Source organism: Sylvia atricapilla, chromosome 15 (genome assembly GCF_009819655.1).
Source record: "Sylvia atricapilla isolate bSylAtr1 chromosome 15, bSylAtr1.pri, whole genome shotgun sequence".
NCBI classification, from domain to species: Eukaryota; Metazoa; Chordata; class Aves; order Passeriformes; family Sylviidae; genus Sylvia; species Sylvia atricapilla.
This window is the reverse complement of record NC_089154.1, coordinates 5,533,913-5,560,421: the sequence shown is the minus strand read 5'-3', so window position 1 is coordinate 5,560,421 and position 26,509 is coordinate 5,533,913. Positions and strand designations below refer to the sequence as shown.

The 26,509-nt window shown below is 51.0% G+C and overlaps 1 protein-coding gene across 5 annotated transcripts in view; it reads right to left on the bottom strand.

Annotated features, from left to right (window-relative positions):
- Positions 1–26,509, bottom strand: part of MPRIP (myosin phosphatase Rho interacting protein) — a 73,587-nt gene that overhangs the window by 8,507 nt on the left and 38,571 nt on the right. For 4 of the 5 annotated variants that reach the window (XM_066329824.1, XM_066329825.1, XM_066329826.1 and 1 more), the window contains 10 exons: positions 20,543–20,684; positions 19,947–20,063; positions 17,731–17,787; positions 16,470–16,538; positions 16,175–16,264; positions 15,637–15,746; positions 10,795–11,380; positions 9,796–9,912; positions 2,974–6,840; positions 469–616 (listed from right to left, as the gene is read on the bottom strand). In XM_066329824.1, the coding sequence (XP_066185921.1) occupies positions 469–616; positions 2,974–6,840; positions 9,796–9,912; positions 10,795–11,380; positions 15,637–15,746; positions 16,175–16,264; positions 16,470–16,538; positions 17,731–17,787; positions 19,947–20,063; positions 20,543–20,684 (5,303 nt within the window). The remainder of the gene's footprint in view (positions 1–468; positions 617–2,973; positions 6,841–9,795; positions 9,913–10,794; positions 11,381–15,636; positions 15,747–16,174; positions 16,265–16,469; positions 16,539–17,730; positions 17,788–19,946; positions 20,064–20,542; positions 20,685–26,509) is intronic. The other variant, XM_066329829.1, reaches the window with a different exon arrangement.

Below are 26,509 nucleotides of genomic sequence, written 5' to 3'. Positions count from 1 at the left end.
TGTGCCCCAGCTGCAAAAGGGCTTCTGCAAATCTTGCTTTTTAACAGAGTCCAAATGATTGTCCACTTCACACATTGTTTCCTGGACTGTGAGGTTCCCAATGCAGAGCCCCTGAACTCCAGTGTTTTAACATTCCCTGGGGCACTGAAGAATAAAATCAGTATGGAATTGGCAATAATTTAACCACAAAAATGACTAACGCCTTTCTGAGTTGGAATGGAAAAAAGATCAGACTGTGTAACAGCCAGAGGTACCAAGCCTAGAGAAGGACCAGGAGATGGGCACCAAACCTGGGTGACCAGGAGATGAACCTCCATCTAAAACATCTTTCCCACAAACCTGTTCCCATCTCCCTGTGCAGCCCACCCAGCCCTCATCCCATCCCTGCTCTGCTCCTCAGCGCAGCCTACACCACCCTCATGTCCTCATCACCACAGAGCTGCCCCACCATGGGGGACCCTCTGGTACCTGAGATGGTGGCAGCCGTTTCCTCTGCCAGCAGGCGATCCTTCTCCTCCCGCAGCTTCTCCAGCTCCCGCTGGTGCTGCCGCTGCAGGTCCTCGATCTTCTTCTGGTGCGTCTCCTCCATGGCTGCAAAGCCCCTCTCACATGTTGCCTGCAAAGGGAGGAGGGGAAAGGGTTGGCCCAGGAGCACAGGGCTGGTGCCACGGCGATGGGGAGCCCAGCAGGAGCCACAGGCCAGCAGGCAGCTCAGCTCCCCAGGTCCAGCAGGGATCTTCTGCTTCCCCAGCCATGGAGCAGGATGGACCTTGCAAAGGTCAGGGCTTGTCCTGCATGTCGCTCGACCCCTGACAGCTCCAGGGAAAGGGATGCACAGGGGCAGACCCACTTGGGGAATGCAAATATATGTGAAAAAAAAAACAACCAAAAAAACCTTCTGCGCCCCTTCTGCTCTTTTCAATGCCTGTTTTTTTCAACCTCTGGGTGGAAGGAAGATGATGTGACAGCAACAGGATCTTAATTCCCAACTGAGTATTGCTACAAATGCTGCAGGGAAAATTACTTGCTAATTGAATTACTAGGAAAGAACTTGGGCCAGAACACAGGCGGAACAATTTGAAGAGTTGAGATTCACCAGGGGCAAGGTCCTGAATTCCTGCCTGGTCCTTCTGCCCCTGGCACAGCCCCCACTCCTGCCCTTGCAGCAGACAAACGCCGGTTGCCAGCTCAGCTGCCAGCCCAAGCATGTCGGGATCCTGGATGGACACATGGCTGAGGGACACAGACAGGACCAGCAAAGCCACAGGCAGGCCCAAGCCATGAGGGAAGAAGGGGCACACAGTGGGGACAAGGTGCTGAGGCCCATCAGGCAGCTTGGGACAAACCTGATGCCAAGCACTGTAAAGGGCTTTTCCCCTTAATGACAAAGGCTGGCTTTATTCCCTGATTTCTATGGAGCTCCCCCTGATCAACACCAGTGTTTTCTGTGGAAAGTGAGAATTGTCCCTAGGGACCTCTGGGACCCCATGGGAAATTTTAGGGGAACAAATTCATTCTCCCACTGGCAGAAGTGCTCAGGACAGTCCAACACCACTGACCTTCACTAACATACACCTCTCAGCATCACTTTCTTGGCTAATGCTCTGTTACCTACTCCTAATCGTTGTTCCAAATTTTCAGCTTTGGTGGTTTTTTCCCTCCCATTTAATTTTTAATCCCAAGGCATTCTTCACTTTCCCAGCCTTGTTTGTTTGTTTGTTTTTTTTAACTCCTAACTCAGTGCCAGAACCTGCCTGGACTTGGCTGTGGCACAGAGCAGCCCTGCAGGATTCTTCATTACACTCAGAATCATAGAATATGCCGAGTTGGAAGCGATCCACAAGAATCATCCAACTCCTGAAACACCTCTAATTCTGGAAGAAAAAGGTGCATACTCTGCCATAGGTCTGGCTGTAGATTCACTATTTAATGTATTGTAAATGCATTGCCATAAATCCACACATACAAATCAGTACCTCATAGAATCACAGAATGGTTTGGGTTGGAAGGGACCCTAAAGTCCATTATGTTCCACCCCTTGCCATGGGCAAGGACACCTTCCACTATCCCAGGCTACTCCAAGGCTTGAACCTGGCCTTGGACACTTCCATGGGTGGATCAGCCACAGCTGCTCGGGGTCACCTGTGGCAGGGCCTCACCACCCTCACAGGAAAGAATTTTTTCCTGATAAGTAGTCTAAATCTACCCTCCTTCTACAACCCTAAACTCACTTCCAAACTGGGAATGCTCTCCTAGGAAAAGCAAACCACTAAATCGATTTTTTTTAGATGCTGGATGATCTCAAACCAGTTTTACTGCCAGTCTGACTGGTGGGGCAATTTGAACGGTGGCATTTCATTGCCAGTGGGTTTCTCTGCACCTCACCTAGGTGTTCCATAACTGTGCACTCATTGTTGTGTACAGAATTACTGTGTCCAACACCAGCATGGTCCTTGCAGCCTCCTGCAGGGGAGCTCTGCTTTGCTACAGAATTTGGCATCTGTCTGCAGCTACTTTCCCTAGGAACATACATTTTGAAAGCAGAAAAGTTTCCATTTCATCCTGCATTTTTTAAGGCAGCAGAGACAGACTAGAGATTTGATCAGACTGGAAAAGACAGAGCTGAGGAATGCTTTTAAAGGGAAGTCACAAACAAAATATATGTGTTGGGTACAAGGAGAAACACTGAGGTCTTCGTGTTCAAGGGTGAGTGTGATGTTATCGAGCTACTTTGAAACTCTCTCCCCCTCTCTATGCAAAGACCACCTCCAGAAATCCACCCTCCCAAGCCCTCTGCAATGCATTTAGAATACCCCAGCATGGAGAAAAAGGAAGCATCATGCTTTACAGAGGCCTGGCTGTACTTTGGGGCTTGTGTCAGCACGCTGGCTCTTTTAGGGGATGTCCCTTGGTTCGGCAAGCAAACCCCGGGACTGCACGCGCAGCAGCAGAAAGTGTTAAACATATCAAGACCTTTAGGTTTTCAAAGTCTTTCTGGTATTTTTCCCTCAAAGTGGAAGCGTTCCCCTCCAGATGTTTGTTCTCCAGCTCATCCCTCATGACGTTCATCTGGGCCTCCAGCTCCTGGATGCGTTCCCTCAGGCCATGCATGGAGTCCGGGTCGCTGCCGGGGTCCTGCCCGGTGCCACCCGCCTCGCCGGCCACCCAGGTGTCCCCAGCACCTGGGGCCACCGCAGGGGACGCCTCTGGGTGCTGCCTCTGGTACTCGTCAAGGGTCTCTTGCAGGCGCTGCAGGTTCTGGCTGTAGTGCTCCTGCAGCGCCTGCAGCTCCTCGCCGTGGATGACCTGCAGCTCCTTGATCTTGTCTTGGAACTTTTCCTCCAGCGTCTGCATCTGCTCCAGGTGATACTGCTCCATGTTCTGCTTGTCACGGACAACGGCATCCAGCTGGTTGAGCCCCTCCATCCTCTCAGCCTTCAGGGCATCCTCTGTCCTGTTGAGCTGCTCGATCACGTTTCGGATCTCCTCCTCATACCGCCCCTGCAGCTCGCTCAAGCTCTTGCTGTGTTCATGCCCTTCCTCCTCCAAGAGCCTCCGCTGGTTGTCCAGCTGGGACACCTTTGCCTTGAGGTCAGCATTCTCCCTCTCCAGCACGGCGATCACCTCGCTGTACTCGCCCTGCTGTTTCCTGAGCAGCTCCTCGTACTCATCCCGCAGGAGAGAAACTGTCTTCACACGCTCCTGGCACAGAGCATCCATGCTCTGCAAGGACTCCTTGTAGGACTTCATCTCCCTCTCGTGCTCCAGCCGGACTTTGCAAGCGGCGTAACAGACCTGAGCCTGAACAATGGCATCGTGGACTAACAAAGACGAATACCGCTCCAGGTCCCCCATGCACGAATGGTAGGAAAGACTCTGGGACATCTTCAGGAGCTTCTGACAGTCTCTCATGGCCTCCTCGGGAGGCAGAGAGAGTAAGGCAACAGATATCTCCTTCAGAACATTGGATTTGTCCTTTAGTTGCTGGGCAAGATCTTCCTGAATGGAAACAAGAGCTTCACTACTACAGTCTGGTGTGCTGCCAGTCTCCTCCACCTTGGCTAATTCCTGGCATGGCACCATTTGGAGACAGCTCCCATCCCAAGAGATCTGGGCTCTTTCCGAAGCATCTTTTTGTATTTCAAGTGCTTCAGAAATCTGGTGCATAACTCTGTCAAACTCAGGAGTCCTGTACGCTTTGATGATCTCCTCCAACATGCATTTGTGCTGCTGGAGAGCAGTTTTGGTATTATGGAGCTCTTCTTCAATTGTTTTTAACCTCTGATGAAAAGATTCTCTCATTTTTTCTGCAACAAACCCAAGTTCTGCTTTGATCAATGTAGCATCTGCTACAGCACTGAGAAAACATGGGGAAAAGCCCAAACTTGTTTCTTCTGTTTTACCCTCAGCTTCTCCTTGTCTGGTGCTCAAGTGTGCTCCCAGCTCCTTCACCTGGCTCCAGAACTCCCCTTCCAGTAGCAGCTTTTTAGACAGGACACTGGCCAAATCATTTGCTGTATGAGAAACACTTGCTGGCTCTGACAAAACTACCTCGGCTGTTCCCTGGATCTCTCTCAGAAGCTGGGCTATCTCAGAGCTTGCATTTTTCAAAGACTCTGCTATTTGGTTGATCAGAGAGGCCTCAAATGCCACCCTCTCAGAAAGCCACCTCAGCTGGCCAGTGTCAAACACGTCTGCTTGCTGCTCCTTGGAGACGTGCTCCTCTTCTCCCATATCCCCTTCTTCTGGAGCAGGGTTCTCTGCGGTGAGGCTTTCACTCTCCTGATACTCTGATGGGACTGGCGCCCCATTCAAGGCTTGGATTGCACTTGATAAAGTTGTTTCCATGCTGGACAGAGTAACAAGGAACAAATCACCCTCTTTTTCCTTGTCTGATTTGGGCAAGGATCTTAGCTGCTCCCTGCACTTCTCTAAGCAAGTCAGCGCTTGATCGTTTTTCATCTGGAAACCTCCCAGCTCGCTGACGTGACTTTCTATGAGCTTGAACTTTTCCTGCCTCTCACTCTCCAGCTGTGAGATCAAAGCATTGACTTGGGACAGGCTGGTCTGAAGCTGTTCCCGCAGCTGGGACTCCGTGCTGGCCCACTGATGGTGGAGGGCGATGAGTGTCTCCTGGTTATGGCCATGCTGGCTTTCAAGCTTCATCGTCACATCTTTGAGCTTTTCCTCTGTAATATACAGTTTGGTTTCCAGGGAATGGATGATGGAGAGATAAGTCTCAGAATCGCTTGTCCCTGATGAGGGGTAACCCAGAGCTGGCTCCGAGGACATGCTTTCTTCAGACAGAGATCTGTCCTGGCTTGTGTCTGAGGAGGTACTACTTGTCCAGTTTTTCTCTGATCCATCTGGATGGATGTATTTTTGACACTGGATGCTTGAAAAACGGATCCTTTGCCTCTTGGCCCCCATGATTCCTATATCAGGCCTTGCTAAGGCTTTCTGAACCAACTCTTGGTCCTGCAGCTCTACAACTTTACATGGGGAGCCAAATTCCTCCACTTGCCTCTGACTGGTCTCAAGAACCTCATCCTCCTCCTCCTTCAGTGCGTAAGTCAGAGCTGGGAGGACATCCTGAGTTTGCAGAGCCTGCCCCAGTTGAGACGGATGACTTTCATCAGCCTCAAGACTGGGGCCAAGGTCTTCTGCCTCCTCAGCACATGGACCTGTGCCCACACTAGCTAATTTTTTTAAAGCCTCCTCCTTGGCCTTTAGCTTTACTTTAGTCTCCTCTAAACTGCTATCTAAAGCAACCATTTTAACCAAAGCCTCACTGAGATCCTGATCTTTCTTCTCCACAATTCTCAAGTGCATTTCCTTAACGTGTCTCAGCTCTTCTTCCTTCTCTTTCAGCACCTCCTGCACCCCCCGGAACTGATCTGACACCTCCTCGAACGACTGCTCCAGATTATGGTAGTTGGTTTCTTCCATTTTCAACTTTGCTTGTAATTTTGCAACTTCGTTATCTGACTCAGCCACCTGATTCATGAGCTCGTGGAACCTGCACTTGATCTGATCCCTCTCTCTTTCAAGCTCCTTGATGTGCTCGGCAAGTTTTTGGATGCTGGCCTCCTTCATGGCCAGCTGTTCCTCCAGCTGGTGGACGAGCTCACTGCCTTCGAACTTGGCGCTCAACTTCTCCTTCTGCAGAATCTCCATTTGCTGCTCGCTGTTCTGCAGCTGGTTCTCGTACTCGTTGGCTTTTTCCTCGACCTCCTTCAGGCTCCGTATCAAAACCTGCTTCTCCCTCTCGCAGCTCTCCAGCAAAGCCTCATAGTTCTTCTGCAGCTTCTCCTCCATGAGGACCCGTGCCTGCTCACTGGCGTTCAGCTGCCCGCTGAGGTCCGCGATCCTGTCCTGGAGCCGCTGCACTTCCTTCTGGTGGTCCCGCTGCAGAGCCTGCTGCATCTCCAGGTCCCGCAGCTCCTGGGTCTTCTCCAGCAGCAGAGCCTCAGCACTCTTCAGCTTCTGTTCACTGGCCTTCAGCTGGGAGCTGAGCGCGGCCTCGCCGTGCTGCCACTCCTCCAGCTGCTCTTTGGCTTTCTCCTTCTCGCTCCTCAGGTCGCTCTTGAGCTTGGCCAGGGTCTGCTCCTTGATGGCAAGCTCGGCCGCCGCGTTACTGAGCCTCGCCTGCAGGCTCTGAATCTCGGCCTCGTGGTGCCGGATCACGTCCTTGGCCTCGGCGTAGCTGCGCTTCAGCGACTGAATCTGCTGATTGATCACCTCTTGACGCTGGCATTGGGCTTCCAGCTCGCTTTGGAGGTCTTGGTTGACTTTGTGGAGCCTCTGCCAGGCACCTGATGGCGAGGCGGCCACCTCGGTCTTAAAAAAATTGATTAAATACTAGATTAGTAACACTCTTGGCTCTCCCTTCTGAGTGTCACACCTCTGGCCAGGCAGGCCATGGAAAAGCTCCTCGCAGCGACTTGGCTGCTACCCATTGCTCCAATTGGGATGATTTGCTCTTGGCACAATTTGGTTTGTTTAACCAGCTTTTTTTTTTTTTTTTTAATGAGCGACAACTGCTTTCCAGTAACAGAAAACATTGACCACGACATCAAAACAGCTGTACAGTAACAGGCTAAATGGAAACAAAATAAACCCAAACTCAAACAGAATCCAAAAAACAATGAAAAAGAAACACCAGCAGTAAAACGGAGACAGACAGACAAAAGAAAAATGCCAAGGATGAGGAGAAGATGGAATAAAGTGGAGGAGAAAGGAACTGCTTTTTTTTAGCGAGTTTGTTTGTTTGGTTGTGAAACAAAAAGTGCACAGTTCAGGTAACACAGTCCTACCGACCAAAAGCAACAACAGAAAGTGAGGTGACAGCAAATGACATCACATCCCACCCAAACACAGGGTGACTGGCCACCCATCGTGGTGGCGATGTCATTTTCGTGCCTGCCAAACAGGACTGAATGGCTGCTCATCACATTAGAGAGATGCTGTTATGCAAAAGCTTAGGGCTAAGGAAGATCTAATTTCTCTACCTGCAAAATAAAATAAACCAACAAAGGACAAAATAAAAAGCCCAACAAATGGAGGGAAGGAAAAGGTGTGATGAGAATGTAAAAATGAAAGGAACCAACCTTTGTGAGATTCAAACCAAAGCAATGGAGCATGCAAAGAGAAAACTCACAGAAAGCGTCATGCAAAAGGCGACAGAAATTATGTATCTTTAAAAAAAAAATACACAGACAGGAAGAGGCGAGAGAAGCACAGCGTTAAGCCTAGGAATTTGGCCTGCCTTGCTGTACTCTGGTTGCTGATTAAGGAAAGCCCACAGATGTGACACTCAGTTATGTTAAGTTAAATTTCATGCTTTACACCAAAAACATGCAAGAACATCTGCCTGGGACAGGTTAGTACGTGCCCCCTCCCACCCACAGTGGCCAGAGCTCAGAGATGTCTCCAGCTCATTTTCTAGGAGCAGGAGCTCCTGGTGCTTCTCCCAGTAGGGATTCAATGTTAGGGTGCCCCGCCCCGAGGAAGCTCAGAGCAAGAGAGGGGTTACACGAGGTCAGAGAGGCTTTGGTGCATGGCACATGCATTGGAGGGGTGGCTCAGCACTGCCTCAAGGAACAGGCAGTGCATGGGGGTCCCTGTGGGGCTGGTCAGGCTGCCAAGGAGGGGTTGGTGCCTTCCAGACAGCTCAGGAGGGATGGGCTTGGCAGCAGTCAGGCTTCTCCATCTGCTTTCCTCACAGACAATGCAGGAACCTCCCCAAAATCAGGCATTAATGGCAGGATGGGGGGGCACATGACATTCAGAGGGTTTGTCCAAGAAAATGCTGTGATGTTTGTCTGCAGTGTGGGGCTGCAGAATTCCTGCAGCTGCTCCCCTCCCCCGACCCCAGCAGGGTTTGGTGGGGTTACTCTCTTCTACAATAGGACTTTAATCCTTTTGGCTCCCAGGAAACACAAGGGAAATCCCCAGAACAATTAGATTGGAGTAGGCAAAAGCCTCCAACCTTTCCAAAAACCCTCTCCAACTTCCAGGTCCAAGTTTGGGTCACTTCTCACTTCAGCTCAGCCTCTCTGCAGGCTTCCCCTCTTGCCACCCCTTCTCGTATCAAGGCACTGGGGCCAACTTCAATCTGATGGTGGATTCAGCATCCAGCTTTTATCCCCATTCCCTGATTTTTCCAGGCTCCAGGCAAAGGGAGGTCAGACGCCTCTGCCCCAGGGAAGTGGGAGTTACTCTTCCAGCTTTGCCAAGTGAAAATGGAACTCCTCCAAGCAGGCACTGTCAGCTCGGAGACTCCAGAAAAGAATTAATTACTCCTCCTGGGAGATCATGGGCAAGGAAGGCAAGATGTCCCCCTCCCTGGGCTGGCTCCACTGCCTGTGCAACTTCTTCAGGGAAAATTTTCCTGTGAGAAATAAGGATGCAAGGTTTGGCATCGACACTGGGTTTGCTGCCACAGGAGTGCAGCGTGTGGCCATGCACAGCCACTTTGATCCACAGCCAGTTTGGTCAAGTAGATTTTAGCAGGTCAAAATGCTGCCCCTGCACAGAACAAGACTATGGACCCCACAGAGCAGCCAGAAGCTGCCCTGCAGGTGCCATGACCTCCTCCAGGCATGGATGTTCCCAGAGGAAGGGCTGGGAATAACCTGCTTTGTTATTTGACAAGAGGAGGAAAAGTTTTCCCAAAGACTACCCCATTTCCTTTGCCGGATCCTCCAAAACGCATTTCTAGGCTTTGCTGAGGAATCTTGTGACAGCAGAAACCACCAAAGTGGCCCAAGATAACAGGTCGTCCCAGTGCAAATCCCACTCTGGCTGGAGGAAATGTGCCCGGGAGGTACATCTGAGTGTCCTGTGCTTGCCTGTGTAACAGGCACTCAAAATCCCCAGCCAGGAGCAACTGGTGGGTGGGCTATGGGACGCTTGGAAAGCCTTGTGTGCACCCCACTGCCTGAGGGGAGTATCTAGGGCACAGAAAGGGCAAACAGCTGTTGCAAAGGCTAACACGGTATGGGAATGGATCAGAGGTGGACTTCGCTGAGGTCCCATCTGTCTGGCTGTTTTGTTTTCCCTTGAGAAGGCTAACAGGTAATGCTACCTTCTATTCCATCCCAGATCAGAGGTTTCCATAAGCAGATGACTCTGGCAATGCTACAGAATTAGGCACCTTTGCAAGAAAGTCAAATCTCTTGGAGCTCAGTGGTGGCGACCCAGGATTCCCCCATGAACACTGCAGAAGGAAGCCCACCAGGGATCCCTCAGGCACAGGGAAGATGGATCTCCCTCTCCTCCCTGCTCTCCTACCTGCAACACGTAGCCCTCCCGGGCGCTCTGCTCCCGGCCCAGAGCCACTTTCAGCTGATCCTGCAAGTGCCGATTCTGCTCCAGGAGATCCAGGGCCTCCTTCTGCTTCTGCTCCAGCTGGAGGGACATGAACAGAGACAGCGTCCAGGGAGTGGGCAGGGGATCAGCCATAAGGAACAAGTGGTTCAGAAGGGACACAGAGCAGAATTAACAGAGCTTCTGATGGCACTGCTGCTGTGCCCTGCTTTCAGACCTGGATTTCATTTTGCCAGGAAAATCCCTCCCCTCTGAAAGAACTTATTTATGCAATAGTGTAATTCGTAAAGCTCACTGTGGCAAAGGATGAACAGCACCAGCTCGTGCCAGGCACAACCCTGGCAAATTCCAGCCCAGTTCAGCTCTGTGATATTCCTGGTTACTCCATAAGAAAAGCTTACCCCTTTCATTCCCACTAATACACCTTAATCCCAACAAACAACAACCTTTGTTATCCCAGGCACAGAACTCTTCCAAGTGAGCTGAATCTCCTTCATTCTTTTCCAAAAATCTTAAGACTACTTGATGTAGGCTCCACAAAAAGAGCCTTTGTGGTGTGTGCTGCAACTCAAGGCAGTTTGCAACTGTAGACACAAATCTCTTATAGCTGCAGAGGCACAGAGGATTAGGAGCTTGAATTTGTAGTCTGGTTGATACACCTTGATTGTACTCATATTGTCAGAGACAGGCTGGCTACAACCACCACAAATCAGGCTGTGTTGGCTGGGAGGGGTAAGGAAGTACCAGGCTGTAAGAACAGCCCTTTCTGCAGCTGTGGGAAACTTGAAAGCTGCTGGCAGGGCTGAACAAGAATGGATGCAGATCTGTGCCCTGCCAGCATCCCTACTAGTTGCTATCATGAAGGAGGACTATTTACAGCTATATTTAAGCCTATCTCAGGCTCCCTACAGTCACCTCAGTGACCATTCTGGCAGGCAGCCTGCACCCTACACACTCCTTTACCTCCTTCTCCAGCAGCGTGGTCAGGTGCTGCTTCGTCAGCCCCTCTTCCCGGTCCTCGGCGTGGGCCAGGTGCAGGGGCGTGATGGGGATCTGCTTCTCCTCCCGCAGCGGGGTGGTCTCCACCTGGTGCCAGCGCTGCTCGATCTCCACATGGACGTTCTGCGGTTTGATGTCTGCTGGGACAGGCAGGATCCTGTCCACCTCCATCCTCAGTGCCTCTTCTGACCCTGCCCCGTCCACGGCATCGATCATCTCGAAGCGCTTGCGCCGCTCCTCCCGCCGCCGGGCCCGCTCCCGCTCCAGCTCTCCCGGGTCAGCGTCGGCGGCTCCGGTGTCCCTGGGGAAGGCGGGCGAGCCGCCGCCGGAGGAGTCTGCAGCGTTCGCACGCTCCTGCACCAGGGCCTGCTGGATGGGGCGAAACTCAGCCCAGTCAAAGGTCTTGGACCGTCCTTCTCGTCGGCGTTCTCGGGCACGGCTTCGCTTCTGCTCCGTGTCCAGCTCGGCTTGTTCTGCGTCCGGCTTCTCGCTTGGCTTTGGACCAGTCTCAAAGGAAGAGCTTGTTTTGCTTTTCTCTTCAGGCAGCGAGCTGCGAGAACAGAGAGAGGGTGAAGGCAAGTGTCAGTGGGTGTTGGAGACAGCCAGGTGCTCCCATGCATGCCTCGAAGAGCCAGGTGGAAAAGGGCTGCTGGAAGCCCAAGCCAATGCCACGTGGGTGCCCCCTGCCCCTCTGTCTCCCCTCGGGCGCAGGAGCTGTTGCTGCCCTTCCCCAGGTTGTGCTGGTGTGCAAAGCCTTGGTGCAAGTGGCCCTGGCTGCTCCTGGGACACCCTGGCACCAGAGAGCAGCTGATCCCAACCTTGCTCCTCCTGGGCAGCCTCACTGGGGCCAGTGACCACGACCAAGCAGCAACCCATAGCTGAGGCAGCGACCCCCAACTGTGCTGTCAGAGGTTCCAACAGCTCCTGCAGCCTCTCGGCTGTGGGGCTCCATGCACACCCCAGCTGGCACGGCCATAGTCATGTACTTGTGGGAAAGATGCCCCCAATCCCACCAAAGCCAGGCTGGCTTCAGAGCTGTGGGGTGGAGAAGCACAGAGCAGCTCTGAGAATCTTGGGAAACAAGGGTAAGGTTCGCCTTCAGCTTGGAAAAGTACTAATGGGTCCATAACTTCTCTGTGCCTCTATCTGCCCTTAAGGCACAGACCTCCCCAAGGGCACCCAGCCCTGCAGGCAGCACAGGCAGCCCCCTTGGTACTGGGCAGTCCCCCTGGCTCTGGGCAGCCCCCTGACATGGGCAGCAAGGGGAGCATGTTACTCAAGACATCACAGAAATCACTGAAAATGCCAATTTCTCAAGCAAAGAATGATTTTTAGTGCTGAGTTAGAGGGTTGTGGGTTGAAGGGGGAGACATACTCATCAAGCAGGGGAAGGTAATATGGGAGGGCAATACCATTTCTAACCTACAGATAATCTATAATGCAGTATTAGCTTATTAAATATGGACATGCCAGCCCTGTAACATGCAGACCAAAATTAAACCAGAAAACAGCAGTATGCTAAGTCTGTGGACAAAGCCTGTCCTAAGGGAGTAGCCGGCACTTGCTTAACTCTCTTTGCTACCCAAAGCTCCAAAAGCTGCCTCCCAAAGCACAATCCTGCTGCTCAGGCTGACTCCTGGCTCTCCCCACTTCCAGTACAACCACAGCACCTTCAGCTCTTGCAGAAACTCAAAAAGGTTTTTGCAAGAGCTGGAAAGCAGCTCACTGGGCCCTTCACTACAGGCCTTGAACCATGGGACCACATGCACAGAGACTGCCATGATCAAGAACAGCAGCAGCAGCAGCAGCAGCAGCATCACAGCGTCTCCCAACTCAGAAACACACCCCAGCCAAGAACCTCATGGATGTGCATATGCCCAAAACAAAGGATGGAGCAGAAGAGATGGCTCTGTGTGGGTTAGTATCTTCCGATGCACTGTCATCCAGCAGCAAACCACAGGCTCAGCAGAGCTGGGTTTCAAGAGACTCTGGCAGTTACAGGCTAAAACCAGCTCAGAGATAATTCCTTCTTCAGTGCTGTCACTTGCAGCTAATAAAATAAACCCAGAAGGCATGACGATGAAATGTCACTGCTCCTCACCCATGATACTGCACAACTCCAAAGCCAGGCTCTCAATCTGGAGTCAGTTAGTGATTACAGCTGCATTTTAAAGTAAACCAGGGATGAGACTGAGTCTTAAAATGGCAAAGGGTGTTAGGAAAGAAATGGGGGTCCTGGGGCCTGCCATATGGTGTTGGGACACAGAAACTTTGCTGCTCTAAATCCCATGTGGAAGAATCTTGGCATTTCTAGAAGTGACATCTCTCACGAGCTCAGTTCTCCTTTGCTGCTTTCCAAAGGGCACAGGATGTGGGTCAGGGAGCACAGGGATGGCCTCTGGCAACGAAGTGAAGAACTCAGGTTGACCCAAAGTTTCTCATTTCATCTCCTGCAAGTGCCCCATGGCTATTAATTCTGCTCAACCATTTCACATCCATTCCACCACAGAGAAATTAGTTCATATCACATAGGAAGGGGGTGGTCTTTGCCTCCCAATGGTATTTAGGGTCAAAATAAAAAGGCTTTTTTTTTAATAGGGGTGGGTGTGGGAGTAGTGCAAGCTGCAAGCTGACCACAGCGTGACAAGAAGTGCACAAAGGTTGCAGGGGAGCTCAGCCTCACAAGGGCTGTGAGCTCAACATGGATTCAGTTCTGAAGCAGCCACTTTTGTTCATGGGGTTGTTTTCTATTTGCCCCATCATCATTCGAAGACGGTGATTAGAGCCTTTGCAGATTGCAGGGCACTGCTGAGGGCAGGGAGCACTGCAGCATCTGCCCCCTACGCCAGGTGCTGACACATGCAGCAATGTAAACCATCATTAGGGCTCAAGAAACCAAGACAAGGTGTGTTTGGCTGGGTGGAGCCATGGCAGCAGGTTAATGAGACACAGCCAAGGGCTGCAGGAGTGTGTGGGGTGGGTGAGAACTGCTCCCCTCTCAGCACACCAAGCATAACACCCTGTTTGCCCCTGGCCACACTGTCCCAATGCCTGGCACCCCTCCATGCTGAGCCTTGGGCAGTTTGTCCTTCAACCTTCCAGCAGCCCCCTTCACCTGCTGCTTCCTGGGTGAGGAATGCAACGACATCCCAAAGGCAGGTGGGATGGGCTGGGATACCCCACAGTGCTGCAAAGGGCTGCCAGGCAGGCACCAGTGAACACAGCCCTGCTCCACACACAGCACAGGACTCCTCAGCAACATGACTAACCCACGCCAGCCTCTACCCCATCCAATGCCAGCTTGGTGGGAAACGACAGAAGCACACACATCACTCCCTTTTCCCAGCTCAGGATTTCCCAGCTCACGGTCTGTTTGTGCAGTGTAACAAGTTACTGCCCAACCAGGACCTGTGCCTGGACCCTCTCAGAGGGAAAGCCAAGTGAAACCACTTCGTGTGGGCTCGGAGCAGGTGCAGACAGTGAGCACAGGGCTATCGTGCTGCAGTAACCTGTGAGCAACCATAAATACATCTGGCTCTTTAAAGGCAGAGAGGTCCCCTCAAATTTCCTTGGTCTTCATCTTCGCATCTAGTCACATCGGAAGATACCAGTGTGGGGAAATCAAGGGTCAAGATCAGGTTGCTTCTTCCCTTCTCTCTGGCTTTTATTTAAAGGGGAAAAAAAAAAAGGAAGAGGGGGGAAGAACAGAAAGAAAAATAAATGGAAACTGCAGGACTTCCCATTCGAGGTGCAGAAAAGGAGGAGCATGCAGTGAATCACAAGATATACAAACCACAGAACGTTAATACAGGAGAGAACACAGTTTTCCAACCTGGGCTTCAGCACGGATAGTTTCAAAGAGAAGTTTTTCCTGGGATTGCATGGAAATCAAACATACACAGGAGTGAGGAAAGAGGCAGCTTCCCCAAGACCCCTGTGAGATCCACCAGAGCTCGTGCAGGGCTGTGAAAACAGTGGCTGAGGGCTAAATAAGATGAGGAAGGAGAGGCTGGAGCATCTCCAGGTCAAGAGCACTGGGTGAGAAGAGCCATTCCATCAACACCTGGCAAAAACCTGCTGGCTGCAGCTACAGTGAGGACAGGAGACAGGGTTAGCGGTGCAGCCGTGTCCACGCAGCCTGTAAGAGGTGGCCTGTATGAGTGTGGGCCAGCACAGACAGCTGTGAGGAGGCCAAACACCCTGTACACACAGCCAGAAGCGCCCACAGAAGGTACTCTGTGACGCAGGAGGTCCCCTTCCTCTGGCACCGACGCAGGAGGAGACACCAGCGTTACTATGGCTTAAGGGGGACGAGCTGCAGCAGCTTTCTGGAAGATCAGAGCAAGAGGGAAGATGATTTCCTGGCTGGAGTTTAAAATAGATCAGGGCCAAACAGTTTCTAAATTGAACCCTGGGCTCCTGCTGCTGTGACCCATAGAGAGGCTGGGCAGCTCATGCTGAACAGTAGCCAGAGGAAAGGGTGAACCCAGCACAACTGAATCCAAGTGGTTTCACAATACCTGGTGGGAATCCAGAGGAGCCTTGATAAAGGAACAGTATTTCATATTCCTATGCACAAATTAAAACCACATTTTCAACCCTCTCTGAAATCTGCAAACGTAAGAATAACTCGGCATATCAGCGTCCCCACAAAGTGTATCCAAATTAAGCTCAGAGAGATGTGAGAAAGGGCTGCAGCTTCCAGGAACTGACAGGCTCAGAAAGAGGAAAGAAAAGGAATGAGGGACAAGTTACTCCTGCACAGCAAACCACACAGCTGCAGGGGCTGCTACAGCCCTCCCTTACCTTGTTACATCAGGAGCAGTGGTGGGGCGAACGTGTTTCATGATGGTCTGGATCCAGTTGCGGCGGATGCCCGACGTCATGGCAGAGAGGGTGAACTCCCCTTCCTTTGTCTACAGAGAGAGAAAGAACAGCTCAGAGCAGGTGACTGTACACACCAGCAGCTTCCCAACTCCCCAAGACCACCCTGCACTCATCCCCCCATACTCCCAGTGCTGGGGGATTGTTTGCTGGCCATACAGAGATCAAAACCAGCCCCTCAGCCCCTCAGCACACTCCTGGTGGGAATTAGCATTTCTCAGCAATCAGGCTGATTCTGCCACAGGTGAGACCCTTAGGCTGTGAAAAAACCTTCCCTTTCCTCCTTCCTTTTCCGACAGCCAAAAAACTGGCTCTCAAACCCAAGACCACAGCTCTCTCTGCAGGGAGATGCTGAGTGGCCTCTCTTGGGTGTTTGGGGAGACGTTCCACTTGCAATGGACAAGCATCCCCATCAGCTGTCCCACAGCTGGACTCCCCCTCCTCCCCATATTTTCCTTACATGGATCTGGAAGCCGTAGTTCCGCTGAACTGGGTACTCAGTGACATCGTAGCACGTGGATAAATCGATTTCTCCATCCAGGTCAGCTGCCTGCAGAGGGAAGAAGTAAAATAAGCCACAGTTTTGTAGCCCCAAAGCATGTTGGGCTCGCAGCAGGTCCCTGAGGAGCACAAAGCCTTGGCATCTGGGAATGGGGGCATCGAAGGAGGCAATGACCTGCCCAGGGTGTGTTTGGGAGCACCAGGAGCTGCCCCTTAATGGGTTAAACACTGACAGAAGACCAGAAGACACTTACCTCCTCTGCCACTGAATCCCTGTAGTATCTCAGGCTCTGGTCAGTCAGCACAAACCAGTGCTTCTTCCACTAGGAAACAACAAGGATGCAGCAGTTACAATCCTGCTCCTTCCCCACCACCATTTTCATGGCTGCTTGTCACAGGTCGACCAGCAGAGATGCCCTGCAGGAGACAGCTCAATGCCTGTCCCTCCCACCTCCACACATGGCTTCATCAAGAAAGAAAAAGGAGACCCAAACAGGCAGCACTGCAAGGGACAGTGATGGTTTGCTGCCACCTTGCAGAGTACCAGACCTTTCATGTGACAGTGACAGCACGAGAGCCACAGGGCAATTGCAGCCTCCCCATTAGTTCCACTGCAAGATGAGGCTTTTAGGGACTGCACTTAAAGCCTTTTTAGCACAAAAAAAAAGTAGTAAAAGATTCATGTTTTATCCGCAGTACCTAGAAATTGAGTTGGGAATCTATTCCTGGCCCTTGCTCTATACAAATCTGCCTCCTGAACACTTCCAGCACAGGCTCACCCAAGGCAGCTTTCAGTCAATAAAGCACTCGCTCCAGCTGCCAATTCCCCTTTGGCTGTCTATAGATGTGTCCTTCCAACCAGAGGTACCAACAGCAGAGCATGGGCCACCCACAGCCACGGGCAAATTGCCCTCATTTTCCCTTGACAGCTGAGTAGGAGGGAAGGAAATCCAGGGAAGGGGTGGTCTGTGAACAGCCACGGCCATCCAAGCTGCCTCGGCACCAGTGCCCACTCCCAAGGCTCCAATAGACCAGAACATCCTGCATCCCTTTGGGAATTCGCAGCAGAGAAATAGCATCAGCTGCTTCCCTAAGAGCCATGTATTTATTGATTTATTTATTAATTGATTGATTGCCATTTCCCTGGCACTCAGGAGACTTTACCTGAGCCTCATTTCTGACACCAAAGAGGTCACTGGGTTGCAAGGGAGAAGAGACTAATAAATAGGGAACGGGAACATGAAACCAGTGCTGCCATCCAAGCTGCCCTGCCTCCTTAGAAACCCACGATATGATATCCACCCTTTGAAACTTCCCCAGGACAGAGCACCAGCAATTCCCACTTCAAGAGAAGCCCAATACTGATCTACCCAGGACACTGGGGCTCCATCAGCACCGAGAGCTGCTCCATGTGCAGCTGGCACAGCCAGGATATGTTGGAGTGAGCTGCCAGAAACCAGGACTGACCACAGCACCCAACACTGACAAGAAGGGCAGAGCTTTCTCCTGACTCACCTGCCCATCCTCATATTGCTTTGTCAACCAGCCCTTCTTGAAGTTCAGCAGGTCGGGCTGGAAGAAAGGAGAGAGGGATCAGGAGAGGGAAGAAGTGTCTGTGCCCAGAAGGCAACAGCAGCAAGTTGATAAAACCCAGCAGAGCCATAAAAGAGACCAACAATTAAATTCATAGAATCACAGAATAGTTTGGGTTGGAAGGGCCCTTTAAAGGTCATCTAGCCCAAACTGAATCATTACACTGCATGGTGGCTAAATGTTTGCTCCCAGGAGGAACAGAGACCTCTGCACAGTTTATTCAGCCTGTTCCCTTTCTATCATTTCTCCTGCAATTTCCGACTGCTACACCAGCATTACAGAGAAAGGAGAAACAAGAACTAGCAAGACTTCAGGCAGTTTTACCCTCTATTATAATGAAAGAAAAACTACGTGGTATTGATGCAAGGCTGCAGGGCTCAAAACAGGCTGAGTTCCCAAGGCTGGAAATACAGGGAATCTGAGCCCTGCACCACTCAAATGACACCCGCTTTTTCCTCCAATTTGGGTGCATGGGGATGTTGAATTCTTGAAAAAAGCAATCAGGACAGCGTGGGATAACTGCTGCCAGCCCCTCCTCCCAGCCCTGCCCGTGTGCAGGGAAGGATGTGGTGGAAATACTTTCACTCCCCCGAGGCTGAGCTCCTCCAGCTGCTCCATGTGCTGCAGAGTGCAGGAGGAAAGAACAGCAGTGTGTGAAATCCAGCTGCAACATCTGAAATGGGCTACAGCAAAGGTAGCAATGGAAATTGGGTCTGGGAGCCTATTCAATCAGACCTGTGGGGCAGCACATCCCACATCTGAGTGATCCCGTGGTGGTGGGAACACAGCCCTGCTCTATAAAAACACAGGGGAAAGTAAAGTATTGAGTTATAGAATGTTTTGGGTTGGAAGGAACAGTAAAATAATCCTGTTCCAACCCCTGCCATGAGCAAGGACACCTTCCACTATCCCAGGCTGCTCCAAACCCCATCCAACCTGGCCTTGGACACTTCTAGAGATGGGGCAGCCACAGCTTCTCTGGGAAACCTGTGCCAGTGCTTCACCACCCTTACAGGGAAATTTTTTTTCCTAATATCTAATCTAAACCTGCATGATTTTCTTCTCCTCCCTAGATGATGTGTATTGCCACTTCATATGCCCTTCTTGCACTTATTATTCCCACCAAGAATTTAAAAGTCACTCTTGTGGATGTACAAGTCAACAAGAAAAGCTCCAGAAACACGAAGCTACTGCATTTTTCTGATAAGTCCTTGAGTAGAAGCTGTCCATCCACAAAAAATGCAACTTGTATTTACAGTAGCTCTGTAATCTATTTGAGAGATTAGCAAGGGTATTTATTTTGTCCCTACAGAAGGGTGGTGAGGGAGAGGAGAGCACTTTGTGTTTATTCTGTACTGTTTGCCTCCAGGTCTGGTGAGCATTTGAAATATGCAAAGGGAGGAAAGCTCAGGAGAGAAGGTTCAGCCCTTCCTTGCAGCCTTCATCCCACTCACACCCCCACTTCCAACTGCATAAACATCAAGGAAATGGCATTAGAAAACTGGGATGTGTTTGCTCAGCCTGGTCTGTGTCCCTGTCCCTGGCAGGGGAGTTGGAACAAGATGATCTTTAAGGTCCCCTCCATCCCAAACCATTCTAGGATTCTGTGATCCTATGAAAATACTACAGTCATGACACAGCAGCTGGTCCAAGTCCAGCTGGAAATTTCTGGGCTGGAAATGCCCTGCTGCAGCCTCTGCTGGGGGACACCATGGGGTAAAATGGGGCTCTGGCCAGGTGAGGTGACCCCAGAACTTCCAGGGTGCCCTACAGCATAAGTGTCTGACACATCACACAAAGCATCAAGGAAATGGGGTATTCCAAGTGAAAGGAACCAGAACAGGGTCTGCTTCCCAAGCTGCTGCTGTACTTTAAGGAAAAGTGATCCTCACAAGACTCTGAGTTTTAATTTCTGCAACAGGCAAAAAGTGTAGCCCTTCTCCAGCTGAGCCCTTGAGACTTTCAGGATTGGTCACATCTGATTCAGGCCCCTGAACCTGCTCCAAGTCTGAGTGTATCCCATATGCTGTGTGCTGGCTGTGGGAAAAAGCAGTAACAGTCCAGTTTTTGTGGGACTTTCTGGAAAAGGCCTCTTTTGTCCGGCCCCCAAGGCAGGGGACACAGCTCTGGTGGCTCACCGTCATAGAGGACTCCGTGGACCTTCTGTCCAGTGACTTTGCCCGGCGGTGTGGGGACAGAGGTGATGCAGACACGTCCAGGATGGAGCCCACGGCTGCTCCTTCACAAGTGAAGTCCTGTGTGAACAGCATTAGCCCAGATCAGTGCAGGAACTAGGACAGAGTCCTGCTCTCTTGGCTCATGGCACAAAAATCTGCTTTATTTAAGAGGCATCTCAGGCTCAGAACAAGTGTCATTTCCTTGGCAATACATTTTTTTGTCCTTTCAGGCATTAATTTGTTCCCATTATATCCAAGCATATCTGGGACTCTCGAACCTGTTTCTTTTGTTACTTCACCCCATCCTGATGTGTCCTGCCATGCCAGATCTGAAGCTTCCCTTTGTATTATGGAGAAAGAAGAGACAGCCTGATTTCCCACTCTGATCCACACCTGGGCTAAGGAAGCAGAGCAGGAAAATTTCCACAGACTGAGCACACACAGAGGTTTGGTTCCTGCAGGAGCTGCCTGTGACTCCAAATCCACATCCAGGGACAAACACTGTAAGCTAAACCCTCTATCCTGGGCTTCCAGGAGAACTTGGCTGAGCATCTTACCCGTTTCCGTGGGAAAACCCTCTTCTCACTCCTGCCCTGCCGTGTCTCGCTGGAAAGGGCAGCACCTCCCGATGCGTTTGTTTCCATGTGCTCTGCATTCTCAATATCCAGTGCCTCGAATTTCTCAATCACCTGGGATCTCCTGGAAAACAGAGACAAAAGGGAAACCAGAGATGGTTTAAACACAAGAGCAGAGACTGTGTGGAGCTGTACAACCCCACAAATTTAAGGTTGCAGAATTGCGTGACCCAAAGTTCATGCACACCTGGCTTTCGGTCCCTGTTTCTCTGTGAGCTCCAGCATGGCCAAATCCAGGGTAAAAACTCTGATCTGACATTGTTTTACCCACAAAGTGGGGAAAAACCTCACATTATTCAGCTCTGCACCTAGCATCTTCTTCAGTAACTAGAAACCTCTCACAAAACCAGCAATAACATTTTATTTGTGAATTTTACAGCCCCTTGGGAAGCAGAGATTATGGAGCAGCTTTGGCTTCAGCTTCGCCTCTACCCTCTAGCACTGGGATTCTCAACTGCTCCCCAGACCTCAGAGCACTGACACATCAGACCAAGCTGAGATGCAGAGGTAATGAGTGGCTCTGGGTCTCCAGTGTGTTCACTGCAACAGGAGCCCTCTGAAAACAGCCCCACACAGGGAACAGCCACAGGACTGCATGGAGCAAGGGGTGTCCATAGTGCCCCCAGACCACAGCTCTGGCTCACAGCATGCGCCAGCTGAAAGGGCGTAAGGAGATGAGCAGCGCCCTGTACCATGGCAGGGCACTCCTTGAAGAACCTGGGGCCTTTCCCTCCTCTTAACTGGGCTGAAAATCCAGTCTGGACATCAGGGGCACAACCTGGGCTCTCAGACACTGCCTTGGTGGCCCATGGCACCGTGGCACTTGTGTCTCTGAGGATGGAGAACTACAAAGAAATGTGGATGGAGCAGGGGCCAACCCTGGATCAAACCCAAACGGGATTCTCTTAAGGACGAGCAAACAGGTGGAATTAGAAGTGCTGTTTCAGCATGAGAAGCTGCTTGCTGACCCACAGAAAAAAGAGGAATTTCCAAAGAACTTGCTCGTGTCTAAGTTTGCATTCCCAGGGGTCCAGGAAAGTATCAGCCTCAGGTCTTCAATCACAAATTGGGAATATAAAGCAATAATCCACCAACAGCACATGCCAGCTGTGCTCTGAGCTGTGAGGTTTAAAGCTCCATTTCAAACTTCCCCAGAAACTCTGTCCAGGTGGTGTCTTGACACAAAATTTGGACCCACATGTGCCACATCTAAACTTGGAGCTGCTTGTTCTGTGTGAGTCTCTGATGTGCATGAAAATCACAATGGCAACCACATGAGGGAGAACAGGTTATCCAAAATCAAAACATTTTTAACACTTCCCACAAGGAGGAACAGCAGGTAAGGGTTCAAAAACCATGAGATATTCAGTTTTCAACCAACCAGTATTTGCACCAAATTCTATAAATGAGACAACCAGTTTGAGCACATCCTATCCCCTGGGGGGCTGGGGCCCCCCACTGCTGCTCAGAGCCAGGCTACCAGGACACAACCAAAAAGGAAGGGACAAAATTGGTGGGGAAGATGTTGCTCTGTAAATTTAAAGATCTTTGATGCTTTTAGGGGTCATCTGTTCAGCCCCCACTGCCTCCCAGTTTGCAAACTGGGAGTGGGCAGATCCCAGGCTCGTGCAGAGCTCCCAATTTCCCTGGGATGTTCTGCTCATGGGATGCCTGACATAGGCATAAATCCATGTCCTGTGTTCACTGACAGACAGAGAATTATTGTGGAGTCACATTTTTTAACCCTTTTTATACTGGCCCAGCCTTCTCTGAGTCTCAGTTCAGGAGAGAGGAAAAGGTCCATGAATTAACATTCATTGTCTGTGCCCTACTAGGTGAAGGTCTGAAGAAAAACAAATCAAGAGAATAAAAAAAGAACAAAAACCCAATCAAAAAAACATAAAAACAAAATCAAAAGCAGGTTGATTTCTCATGAAAGGGGCTGCACCACCAGGTTGTTCTACGGCTTGAGATTGAGATGAGATGGTAGCGAAGCAGGCGAAGTAAAGGTGGACACGTCACACAGCAACACAGCAGGAGAAGGTGGAGAGCAACAAGACCTGGAAGAAAACAAGGCTGGAAAATGAATGAACAGAAGAGGAAATTATATATCTGCATCTACATACAAAACAAAATCAAAATCATTCCAGTCATTCATCATCGAAAAAGGGAGGAGAAAAATAAATCACTGCAACCAAATCACAGCCCCAAGGGTTAATATCATCCAGATTACAGGAAAGAATCTTTTTTTTTTTTTTTCTTCCCATTAGATCAACATTTCAGAGAGTTATTGCCAGAGATCCTGGAGGGATGGGGAAGGAAGGGCTTTCCTCCCCTCCCCACATGTTGGATAGAGCTGCTCCCTCTGCACAGCAGCTCTGTGTGAACAAAATAAGGCTGGGACAGGTAGGAAGAAGCTTTTTAAAAGCTGCAGTGCCATTTAATGCTTTTCAACTACAAAAGCTCATCCCAAGGAATTCCTCGGCCATGCAGGCTGTTAATCTTTTCCAGGCCACTAAACCCAGGCTGCAGACCTCAGCTGTTAGTGGAGGGGGTGTGCAGTGGGAAGGAAAGCTCAAAAGACCAGCCCGAGTTGTCATTAAAGTGATTTTCTTTGATTGGAAGAAAGGGCTTTGTTTTTATCGGATTCATTCATTATTTAGCATCAAGAAAGATAGTGAGTGTCAGGAAAATGAAGAGGAATTTCCCAAGAGGTCCAGAAGAATCATGAGGATAGTTTTACAAGGAAAAAAACCTGTATTTGGGAGAGCAGGCGCTCCTCTGTATGAGGAGAAGCAGAATTCAGAGCAGAGCTTTATACCTCAAGAAACTCCAGAGAAGGAATTTGAGCGAGAAAAGTCTTTAAAGCAATTTCAGGCAACTCTGCTATTAACTGATGGTAGAAATACACCTCAGCCCCTGACCACACTCCTACAGCAGATCTGGCTGACACCACAGCGAACTCTTGCCAGTGTGAGAAAACATGGGGTCAGCTGGGAAAGCTGTGGTTTTACAGGCTGCACCCCTGGAATTGTGCACAAAAAGCCAAGTTTGTCAAACAGAAATCCTGAGATGTGCAGGGATTTATCCCTGCAGCTGCAGAGTCCCTCTGGGACATGGGGACTGCTGTCTGAAGACATTCCTGCAGCTCTCTTCAGCTGTGATTTTTGCGTGCAACACTTTGTGATTTTTCCATGGGGTTTTCCAAAGAGCTGCCCCTGTCCTTCTGCCCTAGGGATGGGTCTGAAAGGGGAGACTGGAGATGGCTCGAGCTCCCTGGCCTCAGTCCCTGTCCCCTAGCCCAGTGTGACATCCTGGTGGGTGCCGCAGCCCCGTCCTGCCACGTGCCAGCAGAGGGAACTCGCACTCTGCTGCTCTGCCAAAATCGTTGAGATTATCTCCTGTTTCCTGATTCCTGGTTCTGAGTGGCTGCAAGCTCAGACGTCTGCATGGGGTGTGGAGGCGGCGTCAGGTATAAATGGTCAACACAGAAAATTCCTGGACTTAAATCATGTAATATTTCCTGTGATAAGGAAACAGGATGAGAAGCCTCGACAACTGGCTCTATCTGGAGCTAAGCCTGCAGGTGTGGCATTCAGGATGCAACACTGGGTACCTAGAGTAATGCTTTTCCATCCACAGCTCTGAGACGTGCACTGATTTACACAAAAAAATGGGAGGAAGAGCTGAAAATACCAACAGAATCTGAGTTCATTTGGCTGCACTGAGGGCAGATCTGCATGATGCCTGGCAAATGCTTGTGGGGTTGGCATGGGACAAGTGTTCCCAGGCATGTTAGTGGGTTACTGAGAAGGATTATTACAAATGGTGTTAAACCAGAGGAAAAAGCCAACCCCACAGTATGGAAATGATTTATTGTATCTGCCCTACCTCAAACAGCACAGTCTGAGCTTTGAGGAGAAAAATGAGAGGGACATGGGGACTAAGTAAACTCAAGTTTAAAAAAGCAGCCAAGCCAAGCTGAGCAGGGTGCTGGGGAATGTTAATTCTCTGGTGCAACACTGGACAGTATCTCTGTGCCCTGTTGAGTCCACTGAGCTCCAACATGGCTGTCCCACCTCCAGGACACGGCCTCTCCACCCACTCCACTTGCATCGGCCAATTCCCAGGTTACCAGAGGAGAAAACATACGTGCCCATCCCTGAACACCCACTGAGCCATCCCTGCTCGTGCCACATTCCTCCAGCACTGTGGGCTGTGATCCACGGCCAAACCCTCTGGCAGGTGGGGACCCCTCCCCCTTCTCTCTGCCATCAACCCCCTCCCAAAAGCTGGACCAGGTTCAGCCCCGTGGGCAGCAAGACCCCAGCACCTGGTGCAGCTCCTTCCCCTCTCCCTGCACCCATTCTACTCTAAAAGCCCTGGGCTGATACAGGGGAATTGCTGCCAATACTGATAAAGCAAAAAAAACCTTAACAGCCCAAGCCAGGCTGGGAAAAACAGACTTTCCCTGGGAAAAGGCACCCATCAGCAGGCAATGAGTAGGGCTGACATTAAAAAAGGACAGACTCTGGCAGCAATGTCCTCTCCCAGGCCCTGTTATCTGTTTTAATTCTGCTCCCCAACTCCATGCAGGATGATCCCAGTGCTGCAGGATACCCCAGGGCAAGGGACTGCTGGCACTGGAGGAATGCACTGTTCTGTCATGCTGGGGACAGACACTGGCCAGGGCATCCTGTGCAAGCAAATGCAGTAGGGACACAATGTCACCCACACGCAGCACCAGCTCAGCCTGAAAATCAGAGCCACCAGCCTTTTCTCAGCCCTGCCCCCAGCCAGCACGGCCAAAGTGGTATCCTCCTCCTCCATCCTGGGGAAAAGCCAATTCCCAAGGCAGACAAAGCCAAACCCAAGCTTTTCTCATTTATTCCCAGTCCTGCACTCCCTGCACACACACTCTGGGCCAGGTTTGGGATCCTCCTGCTGACTGACAGCACCAGCACAAGGCTGTGTTGCACATCCCAGACCTGCTCCCAGCTCTCAAAAGCCAGTCTGGAAAATAGTCCTTTAGGGGCTGGGAAGAAACAGAGGAGAAGCTCCTACTGAAACTGTGCGAGAGAGAACATGCCCGGAGGAGAACCAGGGCAGGAAAATCAGACTGGCAGGCGGCCCTCTCGCCCGGGGCCTGTCTCCCAGTTTTCTCCACTGCCCTCACTGCATAAACGTGTGTCTCCCAGGGCGAGTGGAGCCCGTCCTTGGCCTCGCCCAGAGGGCACCCAGCGCGCGCTGCGGACGCCCTCTCCGTCCTCCTCCACACTAAGCTGTTTTGCAGCCCGCTGAGCCCTGTCTTGGCACTGCACCCACCTCTCCCTCCTCTCCCAGATTAATGCCGTGACATTTTGAAACCTCTCTCAGCTCATTAGGCAGTTGCGTAAGGCACCTGGCACTAACGCCACTAGGAGAGCTAACCTAATTAATGGTGCTGGCTGCCAGCGTGTGCCGTGCCGGGAGGGGCCAGCAGGGTGGGCTTGATGGCAGTGTGGGCATCCACCACCACCCAACACCTACCAGGGCAGGTTTAGATTAAATAGCAGCAAGGAATTCCTCCCTGTGAGCGTGGTGAGGCACCGGCACAGGTTGCCCAAAGAAGCTGTGGCTGCCCCATCTCTGGAAGTGTCCAAGGCCAGGTTGAACGGGGGTTGGAGCAACCTGGGATAGTGGAAGGTGTCCCTGCTCACGGCAGAGGATGGAAGTGGCTGAACTTTAAGGTCCTTTCCAACCCAAATCATTCTAGATCCCCAGAGCTGCCAGGCAGGGTGACACCTGCCCACTACCACTATTAATGACATCCCACCACCTGGTCAGCAAGGATGGGCACCCTTAAACCCAGGAGCGCTGAAAAACAAAGAGGCTCCACCCAGCGAATTC